This window comes from Venturia canescens, chromosome 1 (genome assembly GCF_019457755.1).
Source record: "Venturia canescens isolate UGA chromosome 1, ASM1945775v1, whole genome shotgun sequence".
Taxonomy (NCBI): domain Eukaryota; kingdom Metazoa; phylum Arthropoda; class Insecta; order Hymenoptera; family Ichneumonidae; genus Venturia; species Venturia canescens.
The window spans coordinates 1,617,501-1,638,809 of record NC_057421.1 but is presented as its reverse complement, the minus strand read 5'-3'; the positions used below and the strand labels follow the sequence as shown (position 1 = coordinate 1,638,809).

The window sequence follows — 21,309 nt, the reverse complement described above, 5'->3', positions numbered from 1 at the left end:
CCAAAAGAGGGAGACAAATTTCGTTTATTAATTTTCTTTTGCACATTGCAGATAAACGGTACGGTGGAGTCACTGCAAATTTCACGAGAGTTATCTTGACAGTTGGTTCATATACTAGTGCTCGTTTCATCAAAAAGTCGCTTTTTTAACACTATTTTTTCAATGTTTTTTGCGCTTCTTTACGCTCTTCCATAAGATCCAATGTAAAAAATTAATTCAATTTTCTCAGAAACGGTATAGTCGAACCCGTTAAAGCTTCGCGAGCAAATAGTTTACACACTTTCAAACATATTTACCAATTTGCATGAAAATCCCTTTTTTTTATACGCGGTACCGTTCCACCTTAACTTTTCAAAAAACGAAACTATAAAACCGAGAATAAAAACTCAGCAAAGTATTCAATATAAATTGAAAATCATCGTCACAAGCTCATGCTTTTAGAGTTAAAAACATCTCACCAAACTGATGAGAGCGCAGCAGCCACCTTTATCGCTTCTCGCAAGATGGTGTCTCACGTACTTGAAGTAAAGATGTTCGAGAAACAAAAGTGTCGCTGCGAGCAAAATTCCGGCCATGAGGAGAAGAAAAGCGCTTAAAAACTGTTCGAGAGCCAAAGGGTCCGAGCTTTTTTGTACTTCTTTGCCGGGCTTACATGTCCCCGTCATCCAATATCGTCTGAGACGTTCGAGATCACCTGTAAGAATCGAATTTCAAAAATCAATCATCACTTTCTGCTTAAGGAGCGAAGCTAGCAGTGGCAGTCAAATGATCATTGCAATTCAGCAAGAACATCGATACTCGGCATTATTCGTCATCGCTGGGATTTGAATTTCATTGAGAAAGTAAAAGTTGCACGTTGCCGGCGGCGATGGGTGTGCGGTCGGTGCAGAGCTTCAGCGGTTACCCAACAAGTCAAGCAGCCTCGGGGGAGGCGTTTGGTTGGGTGCCCACTTAGCTACGACTCTCGCATCGAGCATGGAAAATAGTAGTTGTGGTGAACAACAATTTTGCGTTGTTCATTAAAAGCTCAAAATAAAGTGCAAAAATTTGAGTAACGAAACACAAAAAAAGACAATTTTTCAAGACAATTTTTCATTACGAATTAAAAAATTCAATATTCGAAACTCTCTATTCAAAATTCTTTTATTCGATCATGTTTCGTTGAATCTTTCTTGGTATTTTACCGCGTCGAAGCTCTTCTGAAGTCCTTTGAATACCCAACTTGCTCAACAACTGCAGTGTTTCATTCATCCGCGATGCTTCGAAGCTCACCGATTATCATTCCTTGGCTACTCACCGTTTTCTCGATAATCGAGCAATCTTTTGTTGAACATCGGCAAATATTTGGAGTTCCTGGCGAATGCGAGGCCGTAACCGGTCATCGCGTACCAAGATCCAACTGTCAATAATCTGCAGTCTTCATCCTGCGCTACCAAGTAATCGAGGACAGTTCCATCGTAGAAAAACGCATCTATGTCACTGCAAAAAAGTCGTGAAGGAAAAATGTGGGAAGTCGAATCGTTCCGATGCAGGTTCGATGATATTGGAAGATCCACGAATCCTCAAAAATTCGATCAAACTCACCCACTCACTACCGCGTCGATGCCTCCATATACGCTGCTTTTATTAAACTTTCTCATGTAATTGTGCATCTCAGCGAAATATTTAGCGAGTGTACTGTCAGTGTGACTCCACGGTATGGTGCCGAATTTGAACATTGGTTTGTGGGTCCACGGTTTCGAGAGTCTCGGATCATCGATTCCCGAAAATTCGTGATACTCTTCCCGGGTTATCATGAAGGCTGCTAAGTTGGCAGTGTAGATGGCAAGAAACACTACAGCGAACATGGCCCACACGTTCGTCATGAAGCTGAAATAAATCCGAGCGGTGAAATATCGTAATTGTCGAGTGATGCAATTGCAGGGATGTCCAATTGTAATCGCAAATTAAATCGCCTTACTTTGAAGGCCGGTTTAAAAAATTGCGAAATTCTATATTTACAGAACAGAACGTTCTTCATCTTAAGAAGCGTTTTTTTTTTAATCTGGCTAGAAATGTAGAAATTCAGAATTTTTTCGGGTTTTTATAGGTTCATAGGGAAGGAAAATATATGAAAATGGAAAAAAAAATTGAAATTTTTGTTGCAGACAATAATTACGATCTCCACATAGTACATATCCTAAAAACATTCTCGAAAACAATCGATTTTTTTACTTTCTAAAGCAGGATCTCCCTAATAAGAAGAGTAAATTATTTTTTTTTTTATATAATAATATAAAATATAAATAATACATTTTTTTTAATTTGTATTTATATTTCGACCTTTTAAACCTTTCTTATTTAATAAATAGAAAAGCGCATTATGGGGTGAAGTAAAATGGAAAAATTGATCGTGGTCTGAGAAATAAACGGACTTATCCAGGTCAATGCTCAGTGCTGATGAATCGCTTTCATAAATCAACAATGAAACCTTCCAGAACGAGGACGAATTGATACAGACATAACGATGGCACGTTCGTTTCTTGGATTATACCAGCGAAATGATTGAAGGCGAGTTGTAAATTTTGGACAATCATTTGATCTTTTAGCAGTATAAATTTTCAAACGACACTGCTATAAACATTCGCACAAAGTTTATCGATATTTTAGTACCCAATCGGAATTAAAGTGAATGTTTCTGGAGGTTTCAACGTCACTTTTTTTGCCTGATCGTAATTTTGCGTTTACTTTTATTCTTCACTCGTTTCAGCATGAGTTTCGATTTATTTTCGAAAATGTTGATTCTTATCCGGCCATTATTGTTGCTCGCGTTATTTATTAGGGGAAATTATAAACGAAAGAAAATTGTGATCATTTTTTGAAAATACATTGAATATTAGATGAATTTCTAATAAACGAGGGCATCGACGATTCCAATAAAATGGTATTCCCTTTAAGCAGCTTTGAATTTTTATGACCAAACTCAAAGTTTTATCGATATAAATATACATGATATGAAAGTTCCACAAGCGACTATACAATCGTTATCGAAAACGAACAATTCGGTGGGGACGATACACAAATGTTGAGAAAATGAACAACGCTCTCGAGGGATGAACCCCCTCAGGGACTTGCGGACGAATTCTTGGCGTGTATACACTGCCAACCAAAAGTATGAAATCACTAGACTAGAATGCGAAAAAAATCGCATGAAACTTTTTTAAAAATGATATTGAAGCTGTTGCTCCTTCTTTTTGAGGTTGCTATAAGAAAATTTAGCGGGAAAAATTTTCACAAGTCATGTATCTAATTTAACACAGTCAACGAAAAACCGGAAAACAGTTATTTTCGAAAATGCGTATCAGATCTAAAAAAAAAATCATAAAAAATATTTGTCCTTTTGAAAATACCGTTTGCTAAATTGAATAATCTTGCTTTTTCTATGAGCAGCTGAATAGCAATATATGACCAATGTATGGATCGCACGTACGAAATGAATAATGCTTCGAAGAAAAAAAAACAGTTCCATTGGGAGTAGGAAAAATGATCGCTGCTAGCAAACCTTCGTGCTAGTAATTTTCCATTGAGAGCAGAATTTCACTCAGAGATTACACGCTAGAATTTACTTTACATTTCAAATTAATGAATTGGGATTGATGATGCTTCACATGTGGTTCGTTACGTACATTGAAAGTGGAAAAAATGTATAAAACGAATAGCCCGATGAAATAATTGGATTTCATATTTGAAGACGAAAATTCATTTCATGAATATCAAAAAATTAAATTTCCAATAAGTTTTCATCAATTTTTCAAGATCCCAGTGCAGGAATTTCCTCATTTTTTCTCTTCAAACGATTATTTTGTGTGTGAAATGTAAACAATCAGAAATTCATTGATTCATCAGAACTTGAAGGGATGTGAACACTGCTCAGGACTTTTTATTTTTCAAACCAGAGATTCCGACATTTAAGATGAGCGAAGCGGAAAAATCAGTCCCTTCGAAACATAAAACAATTTTATCTCAAGACGTGATTTAACATTTCTTTTTCAGACCCCCCATCATTCTCTGACAAGCTTCTCAACCATTAATAATCTCGACTCTGATTAGGGCGAGCCACGGTATGAATTCGAGCCCTTCATTACTGTCCTGAGGACCCAACTGGGCAAGACCGCATCCGCGTACTTTTTATCAAACGCCGAATTCCCCAGCTTTGAATTCGACAGTCCAGTATTTTCGGGAGCACCATAACGGATTGATTTATTTTCGCAGCTTTGCTAATATCGAAGGGACTCTTGAATTATTTATCAAATGACGACAGTCCAGAGATGGAAATATAATACACATCCCGAGTTCTGACATGTACGCTGAATTTTTGATATTCGTTTTAAGAGAACTTTAAATAACTATCAAAATTGTTAATGAAAAAGTGCTCACCGAGCCGTAAATCCTCTTGGAGAGTCGATATGAACCGCAGCTTGAAACAGTACAGCCCAAACGAGCCAATAAGTTCTGGACAGTGAAAACCGATGATTGGGCGAGGGGTTCACCTGAAATTATAATAATCAAATTTAATGAAGCCATATGAATAATCTAGAGTCGCGGTAGTGACTCTGAGACAAGTACATTTATGTTATGACGAGTTCCTGCCAGAGACTCTTTACCGGAGCGATAGCGTTTCCAATTGCTTTCGAAAATTTTCAAAATGTCTTTCTTTAATAATTAATTAATTATAGTATTTCAGAGAATATTGTAAGTTGACGTATTTTTTATTTTTTTTTTTCATATATTAACTCGTTGGGTATTTTTTGTTGTCTGGAAAATCGAGTGAAACTACAAAAAATACAAAATCCAACTGCATTCCTGGGCGAAAGTAATTCAGAAAATGAGAAGTGAATTCAATTATTTCCCATGGATTCCTTAGCGTTTCAAAAATAGTAGAAATTTGATACCTTCCGAATAAAACTCATTCTCACTGTTAATTTCGAAGATTCATTCAATAATTTTTGAAGCCTTCCAGATAATTAACATTTGCATGAGGAGCTTCTGCTGATTTGGATTAGAAAAATCATTGGATGAAACGGTCGCTGCACATTCTTATGAGCACGAGATTTGGAAAAAGTGATAAAAAAATCTGAGGAAAGCATCGACAAAAACTCGATAAGTTGATTTTTCCGAGACTCCGTATCAATATTCTAATGAGTTCTCATCATCTAATAATTGTGAGAGCACTCGGCTTATTCAGTTATTTATTTATTTTTCATCAGTATTCCCTGGCAAGTTTGTATAAGGGCTGGTAATAAATTGCATTTCGTGTTTCGGTTTTCCTCAAGTGCTTGAGGATCTGTCACTGTCATTCGCTGTTGGATAATTGGATAAACTCGAGTTTAGTTAATCGTCCACAAAGTTCATCCACTTCGCGCACGTCACGACTTTCGAAGCTCAAATATCCGTGGGCTGACTTGCATAACGTAGTTTGATCGATACTTCAGGCGAATTTCTTTTCCAACACCATCCCTGTCGTGTTCTCTCTAAATGAGGAACTGGATTTTTTTTAATTTCTATTTTTTTATTTTTTTTTTCACTGAAATAAAAAGGTTTTTACCTTCATGTCGAAACCAAATGGTGAAAGCCACTCGAAAAGAAAGATGACAAATGTTGCTGCGTGGATGGCAACGATTCCCACGAGCATCCACGAGGCCGTGTCAAAAGGCTCTGATAAAAAGTATTACTTTTTTTTAGCTTCATTTTCACGATTTTTCACCAGTAAATCTGATTTTTCTCTGCATTATTTATGGGTGCGAGATTTCATAAAATATTATACTGTAAAAATAAATTTGCTCATTCAACAACATTTTTTGTTCCTCCAATAAATTGTATTGAGCAAAAAATTTGTTGGTTTGGTTCGCCACCAATTTTACTCGTTCAACGATGTTTTTTTTTTTGCAATGAAAAGCATTTACTTGAACCAGTGAATTATTTAATCAACAAATTTGTAAAACGAAAGATTGAACTTTCAAATGACGCAAAGTTAAATTTTCCCTAAAACTTCCGTTTCCACATTCGATTTTTACGATTAACGATACTTACCCAAAAACGCTGTTGGCGAGATGATTCCAGTTCTCTTAGCGACGACGATCGCAATCCCAGTTTCCATGTAAGGCACCGTAAAGTCAACGACCGCTTCCCTCTCGGAATTAATCATTAAGGAGGTAAGCACCATGTCGGTTTTGCGGTTGACAAGATCCGCTATGAGCCCGTTCCATTTTCCGTTCTTCATTTTCGAATAAGAAGAATAAAAATTTTATTGTAAACCGTTTCACTACAACCATGCACTTGAACCATGCGAAAGATAATGATCGAAATTACGGTTTCAGGAGCATTAAAAGCTCTGCTATCCATTAATTAAAGCACGGCAAGAACTTCATTTATTCATTCGTTCTACAGTTTGCAGTTGCGATTAAAAATCCTAAAGATTATTGCTAGCAATGAATAGCATGGTTTGGGGATAATGGAGATGGAGTTTTCGTTCTTTTTACAAGGAAGTTTTATCCCCATTACGAGTGGTGATTTCTGTTCGTAATAAAATGTTCGAAACCCCAACTAACAAATTTCCTGGTAAGAGAGAAACTCTACGGAGCTTTTTATTATTCTGTGCGTTCCAACGATCGCCATGAATTAACAACTTATTCGTATAGAAGTTAGTTTAGTCGTAGTGATATTAAACTGCATACTTTCAACATTTGCAGTGCGCTCTCAGTAGAATTTACATTTATGCTGTACAAGGGATAACATTTTCTTAATTTTCTCCTCGTCTCTGTACGCAACGCGCTAACTCCAGAAGTGAATTTTACAATCAGTTCTACGTTTACTTCGAAACTCTTTCCGTTGGCGATAAAGCTTGTTATTATTATTTTTAATATTCACCTCGAGCGTTCCCCATTTTCCATCCTCCACCCTCACGAGCTCATACGTGAATCCAATTTCTTCAGAGAATTTTTGTAACAGATCTATGCAGAATCCACTGCAGCACTGATAGAAACTCTCGTTCCTTTGAGCTGACTGTATATCCATTCTGCAAAAAAAATGAACTGGAATTATTGTACATATGCGAGGGATTTAAATTTCACTACGAAAGCGTGATATCAACGGACCCGATCGAGTCTTATTGCAATACACGTTTTCGTGGATCTCGACGTTAAAAGAGGTTAGCAAAGCAATTCAATTTAAGAATTTATTTCAAGGACTTGAAGACCCGAACGGGATTCCATTCACATAAAATAATTTGGAATGTCATTCTTGTTTTTCAAACTTTTCGAAATATCGAATCTAATTATTCGATAGTTGGAGAATCGTTGAATTCGATGCATGCTGGTGATTTAATCTTCTCTGAGAATGAATCCATTTTAATTGAAATTTGTATATTTGACAATGTTTTTTTCTTCTATTTTATTCATTATTATTTCGTGGTATCATCTTCAGTCAGCACAACTCTGGATCGTGTTGGGTCTTAAAACGTCTTTCAGTTTGTTAAATTCATCGTTATGGGTTTCAACAAAAAAAAATGTTACTGCGAGTGTTTTTTTCCACTGAATCGCTAATAAAATTGTTCCACTTTTTCGTGCTTCTTTGAGCATACTTTTATTGAGATAATCGCGTTCTACTTTCCGGTTCCAAGCCACTCGAGAGGGCAAAAATTTATGCCACATTCCATAATCCAAAGAAATCTGAGGGAACTAAAAAGTTCAACGATTCCAAATTTTTTCCCCGACGTCACATGGTATGACATTGTTAATTTACCAGCAATTTTCTTTCCCTTTTCCATACACGATTCGAGCAACCCAAACTTAGGGACTTAACGGGGAAGCGTCGCGCTTTTTCAGCAGGTTCTCAGCGTGTTCCTCGGTCATAGTAAAAAGCGTTTTCCGGTCGGGGTCGAATCAAAAGTTAGTTTGGGTTTCCCGGAACCTTCAATAAACCAGGCTTCGAGTTCCCAGAACTCAGTCCTCAAATTGATTGTCCACGAAAAGAAATTGGTCGAGAATTCATGTAAAATTTCATGAAATAATAACTTCGTGGGTTTCTGGAGTCGCTGAATTCAATGATAACGTACTAAAAAACCCGCATTTCGGACGCTCCGTAAAATCGAACAACTTTTTCCTTGGATCGAGCTGTGAGCTGGAAGATATCAACGTATAAATGTCTCGATTAAATCCAATTTAACCGACCACTCAGCTCGTAAAATTGAGATCAATCGCAGGTTTTTAGGGGTCATTGATCGCCATAATTTCACTTCAATCCGTCAATCGTATATTCGAAGTATCAAAAAAAAATATTTTTCAAATAGACAAAAAATAAATAGATTGATTTTTCAGGAGCAGCTTCGAATTCCTCATTAGCTCGCATATATTGGATTCTGAACATGTACGAATATAAAATCCTGTCTTTCCTTGTAGAAATAACGTAAATTATTTAAATTCTGGCAATTCATCCAACTCCATTTATTCGCCTAAAACTTTGTAAAAGCTTCGAGAAAAATGATTATTTTCAAAGGGACGAGCGAGTCGGATTTTCCGAGTGAGCAGAATAAAGCAAAAAAGTCGTTGAAGACCGCTGTGCTAGGATCCGCTTGATCACAATTCAATTTCTCCGTGCTAGTTTGATGTTGGTCTTTAATTTGTTTGCTTCATTCGAGTAACTCGGTCGGTAAGTAAATCACGTCAATTTGTATGTTATTCCCGTCGAATGAATTCCAATTAAATTTTTTCGCCTTTCCGTCAGCACTTTTCCATTGAATATTAATCGAATTAGATTGCGCCATTGATTAAGCAATCTTCTCGTCTAGAGCCCCGCTGGCTCGGAGCTCTTTTGTATGACTGATTGCTCGATGCTTTTCGTCTAATTAAAACTTGAATTATTTATCGGCTTAGGATACTCGGCCGAGCATCCTCAGCCCACAATTCTTGGCTCAGATTTTTGAATGTGTGCGCAGTCAAAGTAAAGCGAGCCACCCTCGTAATGAGCCGGCTTTGGCTCATGTTTGGCTTTAATTAATTGGAATTTCGCGGACGCAGAAACTCGCAAAGACCAAGCTAGGTACGATAGTAACGGATTTCCCATATTTTACTCGCTCCCGATCTTTTACCATGTTTTACTAAATTTCTCGTGCATGACAATGGGAAGATAAAGTACGCGAGGGCTGAACGCGGCTGAACTGTCGCGATATAATACGAGTATGATGAGTGAGTGTACGGGAGCGTTGTAGTCCGTTGTGGACCCGATGCTTGTAAGCTTCCGATGCTAAATATCTGATTTCAATTTTAATGAAAAGCTTCGTTCCTTGACTCATGCACTGAGCGACGACGACAAATAGTACTTCGGGCTTAATTACAATTTCTTCATTGTCGTAATTCGTCTCAGCTTGACAAATACTTGGGCAATTACAAGATACGAGATAAAACGGTGCTTTGACCTATAAACTGGTCTCGCAGACGATACAAAAGCTGAAACGTTGCTATGTAATGTGCGGAAATGTGCAAAAAGTCTCTTGGGGGGAATTTTACAATGAGGTGAAAGAAAAAAATTTCCTCGACGTTTAATAGTTGTTAATTAGCTCATAAATGAGCTAATGAGCTGGCGATCACTCTTCAACTGTTTATTCCTTTCTCAAGCAAACGAATCATTCATTCAAGGAGGAAACGAGCGTTGGGATGGCACGTTTTTTCATTTTTTTATTATTCGTCATCGGTGCCACGTCAATATAACATAACGTCAAAATAATTCAAGACAAAATAACATTATATTGACGCGGCGTTATCTTTGCTTGTCTTGCTTTGACACTATGTTATTTTGACGTTATGTTATATTGACATGAATGTGTCAAGCCACGGTCCGCCGTAGGAAACATTCAGTTGGATTGGCAATTCGAAGTTGGAACCGCCGATCACTTCGTCGCGTCTTTTCACACCGAGATTTTCTTTTTACTCTTTAAAATAAAACGAAAAAGTCCATTTCTAGACGCGTCGGAAAGAAAATGATGCAAAAAGACGACGAGCTTTGGCCTGTGTGTCTTACAAAGCAGCTGGAGATGAAGCTTTAATAAAAAGTACCAAACATCAAGGCAGAAATTGCTTTCCTACTTCAAATGGTATGAGTGATTTTTCTCCTCCACGTTTCATGTTTTATTTACTCATTTATTTCATGTGAAAACAGGCGCGGCTCGGTTAAGAAGATCGTGTTAAAACATCGAATAGAAACTGTGCAAACTGACATCGCCTCGGGTACCAAAGAGCAGAAAATTGTTGAGCATTTCATCAGCTATTAATTGAAAAGATTTCTGATGATCCGGATTCATAAGAGGTCGGGAAAGCATCTCAGGAATGAGTCACAATGAAAAACTTACTGACTGTCGTCATTTCATTTGAACAATGCAACAAATAAAGCTCTTCAATGCAACAAAACGATATTTTGCAACATTCATCGATCCAACGTTTCTAAAAGTTTGTCGTAAAAGGTGCTGTGTGAGTGATAGAAAATAAAAATCACCGACGCAATGAAAAGCGGCGAGTTCGAATGCGATTCCTAATCTGCCGAGCCACAGCCTCATGAGTATCGTCCGTATTGAATCTTTCCGAGCTGGCTCTGTAGCAATTTTGGAATACATTTTTTCCCCCTGCAGATAACGCAGTCGCACGAGGTTTAATAACGGCATTCTTTGTTTCCGAGCGTTCGCGTGAAAATTCTTAACAACAGAAGCCATGCAAGGCGAAAAAAATGAAGAAAATAAAAGACGGAAGACGAAGAGCAAGGGTGGAAAAAAAAACGAAAATAAAATATGAGGTCGGGGTGAAAAGTTGTTGTGCTGAGCTTCGGTGGGAGTTTGCAGCTTGAACGGAGCAAACAGCTCGGATCTATTCTCGTATCACAAAGCCCGAGCATCCATTTCAAGTTTCCGGCGTAAAATTCTCCTGTTTTGCATGTTTTCGTTGGGAAAAATGCTCGCGCAGTAAACGAGGCTTGCAGAGCTCGTTGAGGGAGAGAGAAAAGAGAGTCCCAGAACCTTCTGCGTCACGCAGTCACTGTACTTTCGAGCCAAGTTCATATTTAGATCTTGGTCACGTCAAAGTCTTCACTTTTTCTTCTGGTTAACCAATTCCCCGGCGCCGCCCTCATTCGGCTGAAAGGATCCTACCAACAGTGAGAAGGTGCCTCGCCACGCTGATAATTCTGCAGCCACAAACGAAAACCATCGAATTTTTCATCCTTCGCCTACCTTCGTGCTCGCTGAACACAATTATCGCATTTGCATCTCACTCACTACATTTTTCACTTCGATATCAAAGCCGCGTCGTCCTTAAACTGAAAATTAGTCGAATCGGGTTTTTTTGATTTTATTATTCAGCCTCTCGAAGTACAAACAAAAAATCGAACCGGAATGAGGCTTTTGGAGAACTTCCGCTTTCGTTTCAACACGGAGAAAATAAAACTGGAAACATTGCGGTGCAATAATTGGTGAAATAATAGTCAGGAATTTCTACAAATTCTGCGTACGAAATACAAATTTTCATGAAAATAAAATGGAATATCTCGCTCAAAATGACGAATGTAACTGGAGTGTTTAGTTACTTTCATGTCCGGTAAAGTGCGCATGCGGAACATGTGAATTTGAAAATGCGTGATAAAAGTGAAATTATCTCGGGTATTTCGTTGTTTTATTCCCCCCAGGAGGTGTACTCGAAAAGTGCTTTACTTACGACGATTATTTTAATATTTATTTTGCAATACGACGTGAGTGTGGCCATAAATTTGAGCGTGCCGCACGCTGCGGAATTCCTATGTTCACATCAGAATGTCGTGGGATTTAAAATTCCTCATTTCGTAAGTGAAAAAAATTCTCGCATACGAATAAATACTTTTTGTCAACTGTCCCTCCTCCACTTAATCGTGAACTTCACGCGAGGAATCATCGTTTAGTCCTCTTCGTAAAACTCATTTACTCTCGTGCAACGAAACATTCGAGTTTTTATTATACGACGAAAAAGCCACGGATTCTCGTTGAGTTTCTCGGTTTTTTTAACTGTTATAATCGCTACTGCGAAAATTGTTGTCTGACGTTAAACGGAAACGGAAAGTTTCGTAACTCCAGAGCACTGCGTGGAACAGAAAACCCTAGCAAATATTCGAGCGAATGATGTTCATAATTTCATAACGTTCCTTAAAAATTATTGTACTCGATCTTCGATCCGGAAAGTTCCACGATGCGTTTCATTGTTCGTTAAGTGGTTGAAGTTAAAAGTTGATATTTTTCAGGCAATCTTTGATTCTCGTTCAAATTAAAATTCCAAAAAAAGTGTTGACATCATCGAAATGAAGAAATATCTTCGTGCATGTTGTACCGCCTGCAGAAAACTGTGGTTATGGTCATCTTGGGTTGCGGAAACCGTATGGAGCTAATACGCATATTAAGGAAGTAGTTAGTTGCGCATTGGTGAGTGCGCAGAATAACTGAGGTCTCGTCGATTCTCCCGAGGTATTCCTAAGACCGGATTCCCCTTGTAAGGGAATTTCGTCGCAGCGCGCACCAAGAATTGTTGAGAGGAACATTTGCTCCGGTCAACATTTCCACAGTTTCGTTGGATAGATAAAAATAAATTTCGGGGGTGCACAATCAACGGCAAGAATCTAGATACGGAATTGTTCGAGAATTTTTTGAATTTTCACTCGCACAATCTGTGAAAGAATGCACTGATTGTGAGAAAAAATATCGTTGGATCAGCTAAATGACTTTAGTTGATATTTTCGTTGCTTAATCTAAGTACCGCTTGCGATAAATAAAGAATAGTTCATTTATCCGATCCGATCATTACATTTTTTTGTGGGAATTATAAAACGAGTGAAACCGAGTGAAACCATATCGTTTGTTCGAAGAACTCGAAACATTTGTTTATTTCTACTTAATTCACATATACTTTTATGATATATTTATTTGAATATCAAATATTAAAGTATCTATATGGTTTCGTTGAGAATGATAAATATTTTGTGGATCGAATCGTACTGGTCAGTTCAATATGACCCAAAATTTGTTGAAATCTATTATTATATTAGTCAACACGATTTGTGGAAAATAACAAATAATTTTGATAGTCGGATTTTTTCTTCGTGTATAGCTTAACTAAATTTTATTGATGACGAACCAAATCAATTGTCTATACAAATGTCTATCTCGAAAGAAAATCTCAGTATATTTTATATCGTTTTGTCGAAGATTAATTATACAATTATTTTTATAGCAACAAAATATGACGTTAGAGTAACCCAAAAATCATCACATGACCCTCAACTTCGTTAATCCAAATAGCCATCAATTTGAATCATTATCTAAATATTTTGTGAAATTTAATAAACATTTTGTCGTGCGCATGGGACTAAATATTTCAGTTAAATTGAATATTTTTGTATAATTTTGTTTGAACCAAATTTTTTTTCTCAATGTGAAAATAAAAATTCTGATTCGAAAATTCACGAGCTTGAACTTGAGATTCACAATAATTCTGCTTGCCTATTCCCTAGTCATAGTTTCGCAAAAATTTGTTACCATTGATGGCATTAGAGACCGTACAATGAAGGTAGAGTTTTTGTATTTTTTAATAGAACTGCTAAACGTACACGAGATCATTAAAATTTGGGCAAATACCGATGGCGCAGGAACTGCGGTAGTGGAACGAAATATTCCTAATTAAATGTTCCCGTGTATACATTCATATGACGCAGTGGAGCACGAAAGTGAATATTTCACCACTTAAAACTTGGAATTCATAAGCCCGGTTGTGCCTGGTCGTGTAGAATTTCTCACTTTGAATATCGACATCGTTATCAGCGATTCAGTCGCGAACGTGATTTTTTCACGTTTATCTAGCTCACATTGTGAAACGAATTTTATGATACGCGAACGAGAAACTTTTATTTTTCAATGAAACTTATCAGAGCACCGAAATTTTTTTTTTACCTCGAAAAATCGAAAGCTTTTTCATTGGTTTTTTTCACCGTGAAATTGCGGATGAGTTTTTGTCCATTAGAGGAGATAAAATATTTTTTCGTTGAACCCGAATCACAGAGAAATGAAAGGAGAGCGAAATATCTGGAATGTTCCAGTGGAAGCTGCGAAAAGCTAACGGCGAGGGAAGAGCTTCGCGAGACCCGAGGGTAGAAGGTCCCGGAGGCCTTGAAGATTCGAAGTGTCTGCACCCCAACTCACAACAGACGTGTTCTACCGAGCCTCCCTCTGATTAATTCTCTCTGACCATAAAATTAATGAAAAAATGTCTTGGTGTTTGTGCATTATTCCTTCGTTTTTATCATTTATTATAGTTGTTAAAAAAACGCCGCACGACCCCATCGAACCTCCTAGAAGGGAAATTCACATGGAAAATGTGTGTCTCATTCAAAAAATTTGAGTCCATTTCAATAGAATAACAGTTTCTAACTTTCGTCTTCTCTTTTGTTTGGGTAATTCCATTTAATTTCATCCGATGAGTTTTTTCACAAAATCTCATGAGATACGATTTTTTCCAAGTATGTTGAAATAACACGTATTTATCACAAATCAATAAGTCGACTCTGATTTTTTCAAGCAAAAAAATCTTCACATAAGTAAAAATAAGTATTAAAATTCCGTACCTTAAGTCAAAAAATAATATTAAAAATCAAATAATTCTCAAAGTAAGCAAATGGACCTTGTAAAAAAAAAGAAATTTTTTAAATATCTCGTCGCATGCGAAATTTCCATTCTTGCATTGGAGAATTAAACTTACCGAACGAATAATCAAAAAAAAAAAAAATTCTCGGCGTATGTGAAGTTTTTAGTTCTCAAATTGATGAATCGAACTTGCCGAAAAAAAGGAAGGCCTCATTGTTCTTATCAACAATCGCAAAATTCACACGCAAAGTAGCAACATGACGTCATGCATTTAAAAAGAAACCATCGTTAACCGTACCACATTCCTGCATAACGCAATCATAAACCATTCTTTATCCCGCGGTCCTTTCCTACTGTATACCTTTTAGATGTAATGATCTCATTCAAATCAAGCCAAGTACGAGTGATGTTTGTTTTCATTCATTCGTTAAAAATTTTAGAAAAAAATTTGAACAAAAATTTGAACGTATTAGTACATATTTTTATTTCTCAGAATTTAGTCATTATTATTGAAGTCACCTAAATTATTTTGGAAATTTTTTTAATACTCTCAATACAATCGATTCGAAAGTCAACATATTTAAAGTTACATTTGCACTCGCTATCCTCACAATGTTATTGGGTTAACCTGTCAGTTTGCTGGGCTAAATCGATCTATTAAGGATATAGAAATAAATTGGCGAATCAATAATCTAATTCCCTGTTGTGTGCTCCTCACGAAATAGAGTTTCTGTTATTAATTTTCTTCTTCAGCAAAATGAGACGTCTGTAAGTCGATTTATCGGTAATACTGTGCAAGGTGTTCGAAACAAACTGCTGGAACGTGTGATAGCTCATCCTATACCATATTCAGACTGTACATTATTCATACCATATGGCAATACGATAGCAATTTTCCAATTGACTCACCAACGATCGATCACTCAGCTGCGATTATTTAGCTGTAAAAAATTCCAAGTAAAGACTGCCCTTGGTTGTTTTTTTTCATGAAGTGTCGTCATTCATTGAAAATAGATTCAATCGAATATAATTCACAATTTTTACGACGGCGGATGATTTTTTGTAATTTGCGTATCTGTCAAATTTTTAGGGAATGAAATTTATCTAGCAGTCAAAAAATTAGTGTTCTTGGAGAGAGTTAACTCTGTGCCTATGTAAAGAAATACAACAAAATAATTGAGTGTAAGAAAAATATTTTTGAACAAAAGCGTTTTTGAGAAATAATCTGACTATGAAACTATTGATAAGAATAATTTTGGCACGCGACTCTAAACCGGTTTCTCGATGTCGTAAAAGAGTCCAATGAAGTTGAAGCTTCTTGAAATTATCGAAATCCATCGTTGTGACGTTTTCACTGGATGCAGTTTTATGAATGAAACAACTTTGTGTCCTCGAAAGCTCAAAGGCCGCAACAATGTTCATACGAAAAATTTGATTCCCTCTAAAAAAAGAACTTCGTCTGACTGCAGTTGCTCACTTTCTCATACTCTGACAGGCTCCTTCAGAGTGCCAAAGTGTGCTTAGGTCTTCTGAACCGTCGGGTTCGAATTTCGACTCTTTTCGAGCTTCAAATATGTTTTATTCAAAGGTATAGACACACCTGACACTGTTTATCCGTTTGTTTTGTCCGGCCATAAGAGAGTATGGGATAACAAAGTTTACGTCGGTGCGATCCAGTGTGCGAAGGAAAATAGCTTGAAAAAGGTTCGAACGGTTAAAGAGCTCTAAGCGACAGACAAGGCAGTGAAATAGGGAAAGAGAAACGGATAATAGTTTGCCAGACGCACGACTGCCCTCTGGAATTGAATTTTTTCCATCCCCCTCAGTTACACCCTTAACATTCTCCTCTGCCCTCTCATTTTTATCCTACTTTTATGCCTTTCACTCAAGGCATGACAGCAACACATTCACGGTGTATACACACTTCGGAATCTAACTATCCGTTTTTCCTGTCACGGATGTTGGTACGAACATCTTTGGATGGCATTGATAATTGTGAGAAATGATGTTTTTCATGCGCAGTTACACCGTCCTTTAAATTTGATGGATTGTTCTTTCGAGTTCGAATAATTTCTTTGACGCAATAACTTTCGCATACAAGAAACGAGTGCTTGACAAACGTGGAAAATAAATTGATACTGGTAAGGATGAGTCACAGGTATCACATGGAATTTCGTTTTCTATTCATCCTGGGCTACAATTCAGTTTTTTTAAAATATACTTTCATTTTCATTTCTAGCTGATCTTGAAAAGAAGACGAAGTCGGAGTTCAAAAGCATGGAATTTATCCACCTGATGATGTCACAAGTTCATCTCGTCGGTCGTGGCATTGCTCAAAAAAGTCTGTTGCAATGGCGGAAAAAGATGGTTGGCAAATCTTCAGCGGAGGTAAAATAATTCGAAGAGTATTTGATCTGGACACGAATTGACCAAACAATCGTCGCAGTTTCAAACTTTTGTCTAGTTTCTCGAGATTCTCAAGCGTCCACTACAGTCGGAAACTTTCGTGATCACTACCACTTTCTGGTTCGTAAAGTTTTACTCCTTTGAAACAGACTTGCAGTCCGATCCTCTGTTTGCTCGGCCAACATCTCTACGTCGAATTGACGGTTTGTCTTTTCCAATCAATTCTAATTTGAGGAGTATTAATGCATGGAAACATTTTCGAATTAAGTTTGTTTTTTATTCTTTTAGGGACTCTTTAAAAAGTCAGAAAAATCAATTGTTTTTGATAATATTTTTAGATAGACGGAAATAACTCGCCATAGCAAATTTTCCGGTATAGTTTCAAGGATATTTCAAGAGTACAAAAAAATTTTTTCAATGTGAGAAATACTAATTTGTACATGGTTTATGCGCAAAGTCTGATTGTCGGAGTTTCTCAGCTGTGTACAATGTGGAGATCGTAATTATTGTCTGCAACAAAAATTCCAAATTTTTTCACCATTTTCATATATTTTCCTACCACATGAATCTATGAAAACCTAAAAAAATTACGAAATCCAAGATTTTTAGCGAGTTTGAAAAAAAACGTTTTCTAAAGTAGAAGAATATAACTCGAACGTGCTGTAAATATAGAATTTCGCAATTTTTTCGAATTTTTATAGGTTCATATGGAAGAAAAATATATGAAAACGGGGGAAAAATTGGATTTTTTTTCGCAGACAATAATTACGATCTCCACATTGTGCGCAGCTGAGAAACTCCGACGATCGGGCTTTGCGCATAAACCATGTACAAATTAGTATTTCTCGCATTAAAAAAAAGTTTTTGCACTCTTGAAATTATTCATGAAACTATACCGGAAAGTTCGCTATGGTGAGTTATTTCTGTCAATTAGAAAAAATTCCCGAAAACAATCGATTTTTATTTTTTAAAGCAGGGCTCCCTCTTTTAAGGTTGAAAACAGGAATTTATATTTTTTCACATAAAAGTATGACGAATAATTTGGAAAAAGAGTCGTCGATCCGGGATAAAAGAATGTGAAGAACGTAAACGAAGAAAGTCGTATTTTATGTCACGATTTTCACGATCGTTTTACACAGTCCAATTTTCCGTGTGCTAAGAACTTGACCATCGCGTTTTCATTCGCTTGAATAGGTTTAATAGAAAATAAAAATTTTGTTTATTATCCGATAAATAAAAATCGTTTTATAATCTTGTTTAGTGACGAGAAAATTGCCCCTGACTGTGTGGACATCAATTTAGTACTTACCCAACCATGTCGGACTCCTTGGCGACTCGGCAGTGAACTCCACGATCCATTAGGCACTTTCCACTCACGGGATCTGGTGGTGCGAGATTAATGTACGGCGGCTCTTCGAGAAACGTTATTTTCAAATAAAACTTTTCCGGAACCCCCTGCGGCGGTGTGTGGGAATTGCCCGGCCAGACAATATCTTTTATATCGAGACCTTCTTTTTGCCACGATTTCCAAACTCCGATCTGAAGCAAGACGTAGAAAAACTGTTTTTATTCTTATTTCAATATTTTCAACAGAAATTCTTACCAACTGTTTTCTTTAAGCCGCGATTTATTGAGCGAAACACACGAAAAAATTACATTCTAAAATCCACTTTCGGTTTAAAAAATGAAATAAACGTTTGAAAAAATGCGTTTTCGTTACACTACTAAAAAAGATTTTTGATCGAACTCGATCCGATTCAGATGGACAGAAAATAGCCGATCCAACCATTTTCGTGTCGAAGGGAAACATTTTTGAATCAATACACGCCACTTTTTTTTTGCAGACCAACGAACCAAGTCAGCAACTTCAAAGGATTTTACTCGAGTACCATTTTTCGTCAACATTTTTCACAGTGTTTCAGCCGAAATTTTTTCGATTATCACTGTTAGAAAACAAAAGATCTCTGTTAGAGAACAAAAGTCGCCCAATGATCAGCGTTTGACGCATCAGCAAAAATGCAACAAAACAGTTTTTTATTCAATAAACAGTTTACTGAAACCAACTGAAACTTGTAAATTTACCGAAATTTACCACAAACTGACGGAAATTTTTATTTATTATAACATTTATCCCACCAAGAGAAAGTGAACTGAAACGTTGGAAACTCGTAGAAGGGAAAATAATATTATCGCTGGACCAGATCGATTCGGATAAATGTAGGGCGCCTATGCGTCAGATGATTGAGTTGGCGAAGGGTGAAGCCGTATAAAAGGAGTAAAAGCGAAATACATGACAATTGAAAAAGAAAAAAAAGCGATGTTCCTTCCCTCGGCTATTGACAGGGTTGAATCAGTCGTGGGGGAAAGTGGATGCGCGCATCGAGCTCTACGAGAGCAGTTTACATATTCAATGTGTGGCCTCATTTTACGATCTCCCATCAGCTTATTTTACCCTTCTCGACCCTTTTGCAGTTACTTCGTAAATTTGGCCTGCAATGTTTTTACACGACTGTCAATTTCATAAGCTTTCTCGTAGGTGGTTTTCTTGTTGTTCAGTTTTTCAAACGAAGCAGACAATTTCTTTCCATTGCAGCGATATTTTCGTGGTATTTGTGGGATTTCCTCGCACTGTATTTTTCCTCATGTTAATCAATACGTCGAATCAACACAGTTCAATTTTTCTCACGAATTTGGATCTTTCCAATTCAATGAATAGAGTCAGAAAAAAGTGCAAAAAACAAGAGAAAAAGACTGCAATGGTTTTCAAGGTTTCGATTCAACTGTGCAACCAATATTTTGAAAACTCATCGCAGATCTTTTCAAACTGACGTGTCACACGATCATTGACGATCGTTGAGGAAATTCTGAGCCAGTGAGTTGGGAGGCTGGGACGAGAGTTTTCTTACTTAGTGTATCAGGCGTTTTATATTTCCTGATAAAAATGATAGTGAAAAAAATATTCAATCATCGCCATCCTCCGCGTAAAGGTTTTACGCGTCTCCCAGGACTGGCAATAGCTCCAAGGAAAGTGCCACGGTTATCCGACGCGACCGGTACGAAAATAGATATTGGAATGCACAAAGTTAGCTCTTCCCTTTTCGGATAATGCTTTTTGCATGCATAGCAAAGTTTTCACCAAAGAGCTTTTTTGATTGCTTTTTAATACTCCTTCAATATAAAAATGCAAAGTTATTTCAGGAAAAAAGCATTTGAAGGGAGTTTTGAATGCATTCGCATAAAAAAACGTGCACGTACTTACAGCTATTTCCATTTTTTCATGACTTTTTTGTCGCGTTTTTTTTTTAATGGAGTCGATTTTTCCACTTTCATTCGAATTATCATTTCGCCCAGAGCGACGAATTTCTCCAAAATTTCGAATGTTCAATCTCGCGATTGAATTTCAATGAAAAAACGATGTTTTAGTTGAAAACTCAAACCTGTTTCCAACCCAAATAGCTAAAAGGAAAAAGCACATGTGCGAGAAGTCCGTAGCCCGCCGCTCCAGCGTTCAACTGGATCGTGATGCCTGAGGGTGTGCAATAAGGCAAGACTTGGCTCCTCGGAAGAAGAACAGAGGGAAAAGGAAAGGGAAGCGTCAAGAGAATCTCAGGAAACGGGACAATGGAAAAGGGCAAAAGAGTTTCCTCGTAGATTCTGAGCACAAGTTATTGCGTTAGAACGGAGTTGGCAGAAGCATGACTAGAATCGATTCAAATCCAATAGTACTTAACAACGACGATCTCCAATGCGAATCTCACTTCCTAGAAGGTTCAATATCGAGCTAGGAATGCGATGCCGACACCAAAGATAAGAAAATCTCGTAATTAAAGCTCGGATGAAATCTCTTTGAACTCAGGAATCAAACTGAGGATAACAGTTTCGAGTGAGCGATCGTCGGTACTCATAAAAATGGATTTTTTTCAAGAAAATCACTCAAATTTCCCAACCACGAATATCAAATGAAATTTTAATACGAATCTTTATAAATAACTTTCAACTCCAAACCATCAACAAATGAATGATCCACAAGAACCATCGGACACTAGAAAATTGTCAACGATTGCGAAAAAATACCAGATTTCAGTCTTTTTCTAAGTGCAGATGCATGGGGGTTGAGTCAATCCGAGCCAATTGCCGAGAAACAAAATCGAAAACCAATGAAATGTACAAATAAATGGGCGATACTCGATTAAAGAGTTGGGAGTAAAAATCAACAATGACAGCTG

General features: G+C 37.1%; 1 protein-coding gene across 5 annotated transcripts in view; it reads right to left on the bottom strand.

Annotated features, from left to right (window-relative positions):
- The window catches only part of Nmdar2 (NMDA receptor 2), a 188,616-nt gene that overhangs the window by 8,434 nt on the left and 158,873 nt on the right, over positions 1-21,309 (bottom strand). For all 5 annotated transcript variants that reach the window (XM_043434106.1, XM_043434107.1, XM_043434108.1 and 2 more), the window contains 8 exons: positions 18,393-18,622; positions 6,907-7,054; positions 6,070-6,253; positions 5,585-5,694; positions 4,417-4,529; positions 1,585-1,869; positions 1,298-1,479; positions 459-694 (listed from right to left, as the gene is read on the bottom strand). In XM_043434106.1, coding sequence (XP_043290041.1) covers positions 459-694; positions 1,298-1,479; positions 1,585-1,869; positions 4,417-4,529; positions 5,585-5,694; positions 6,070-6,253; positions 6,907-7,054; positions 18,393-18,622 — 1,488 coding nt within the window. The remainder of the gene's footprint in view (positions 1-458; positions 695-1,297; positions 1,480-1,584; positions 1,870-4,416; positions 4,530-5,584; positions 5,695-6,069; positions 6,254-6,906; positions 7,055-18,392; positions 18,623-21,309) is intronic.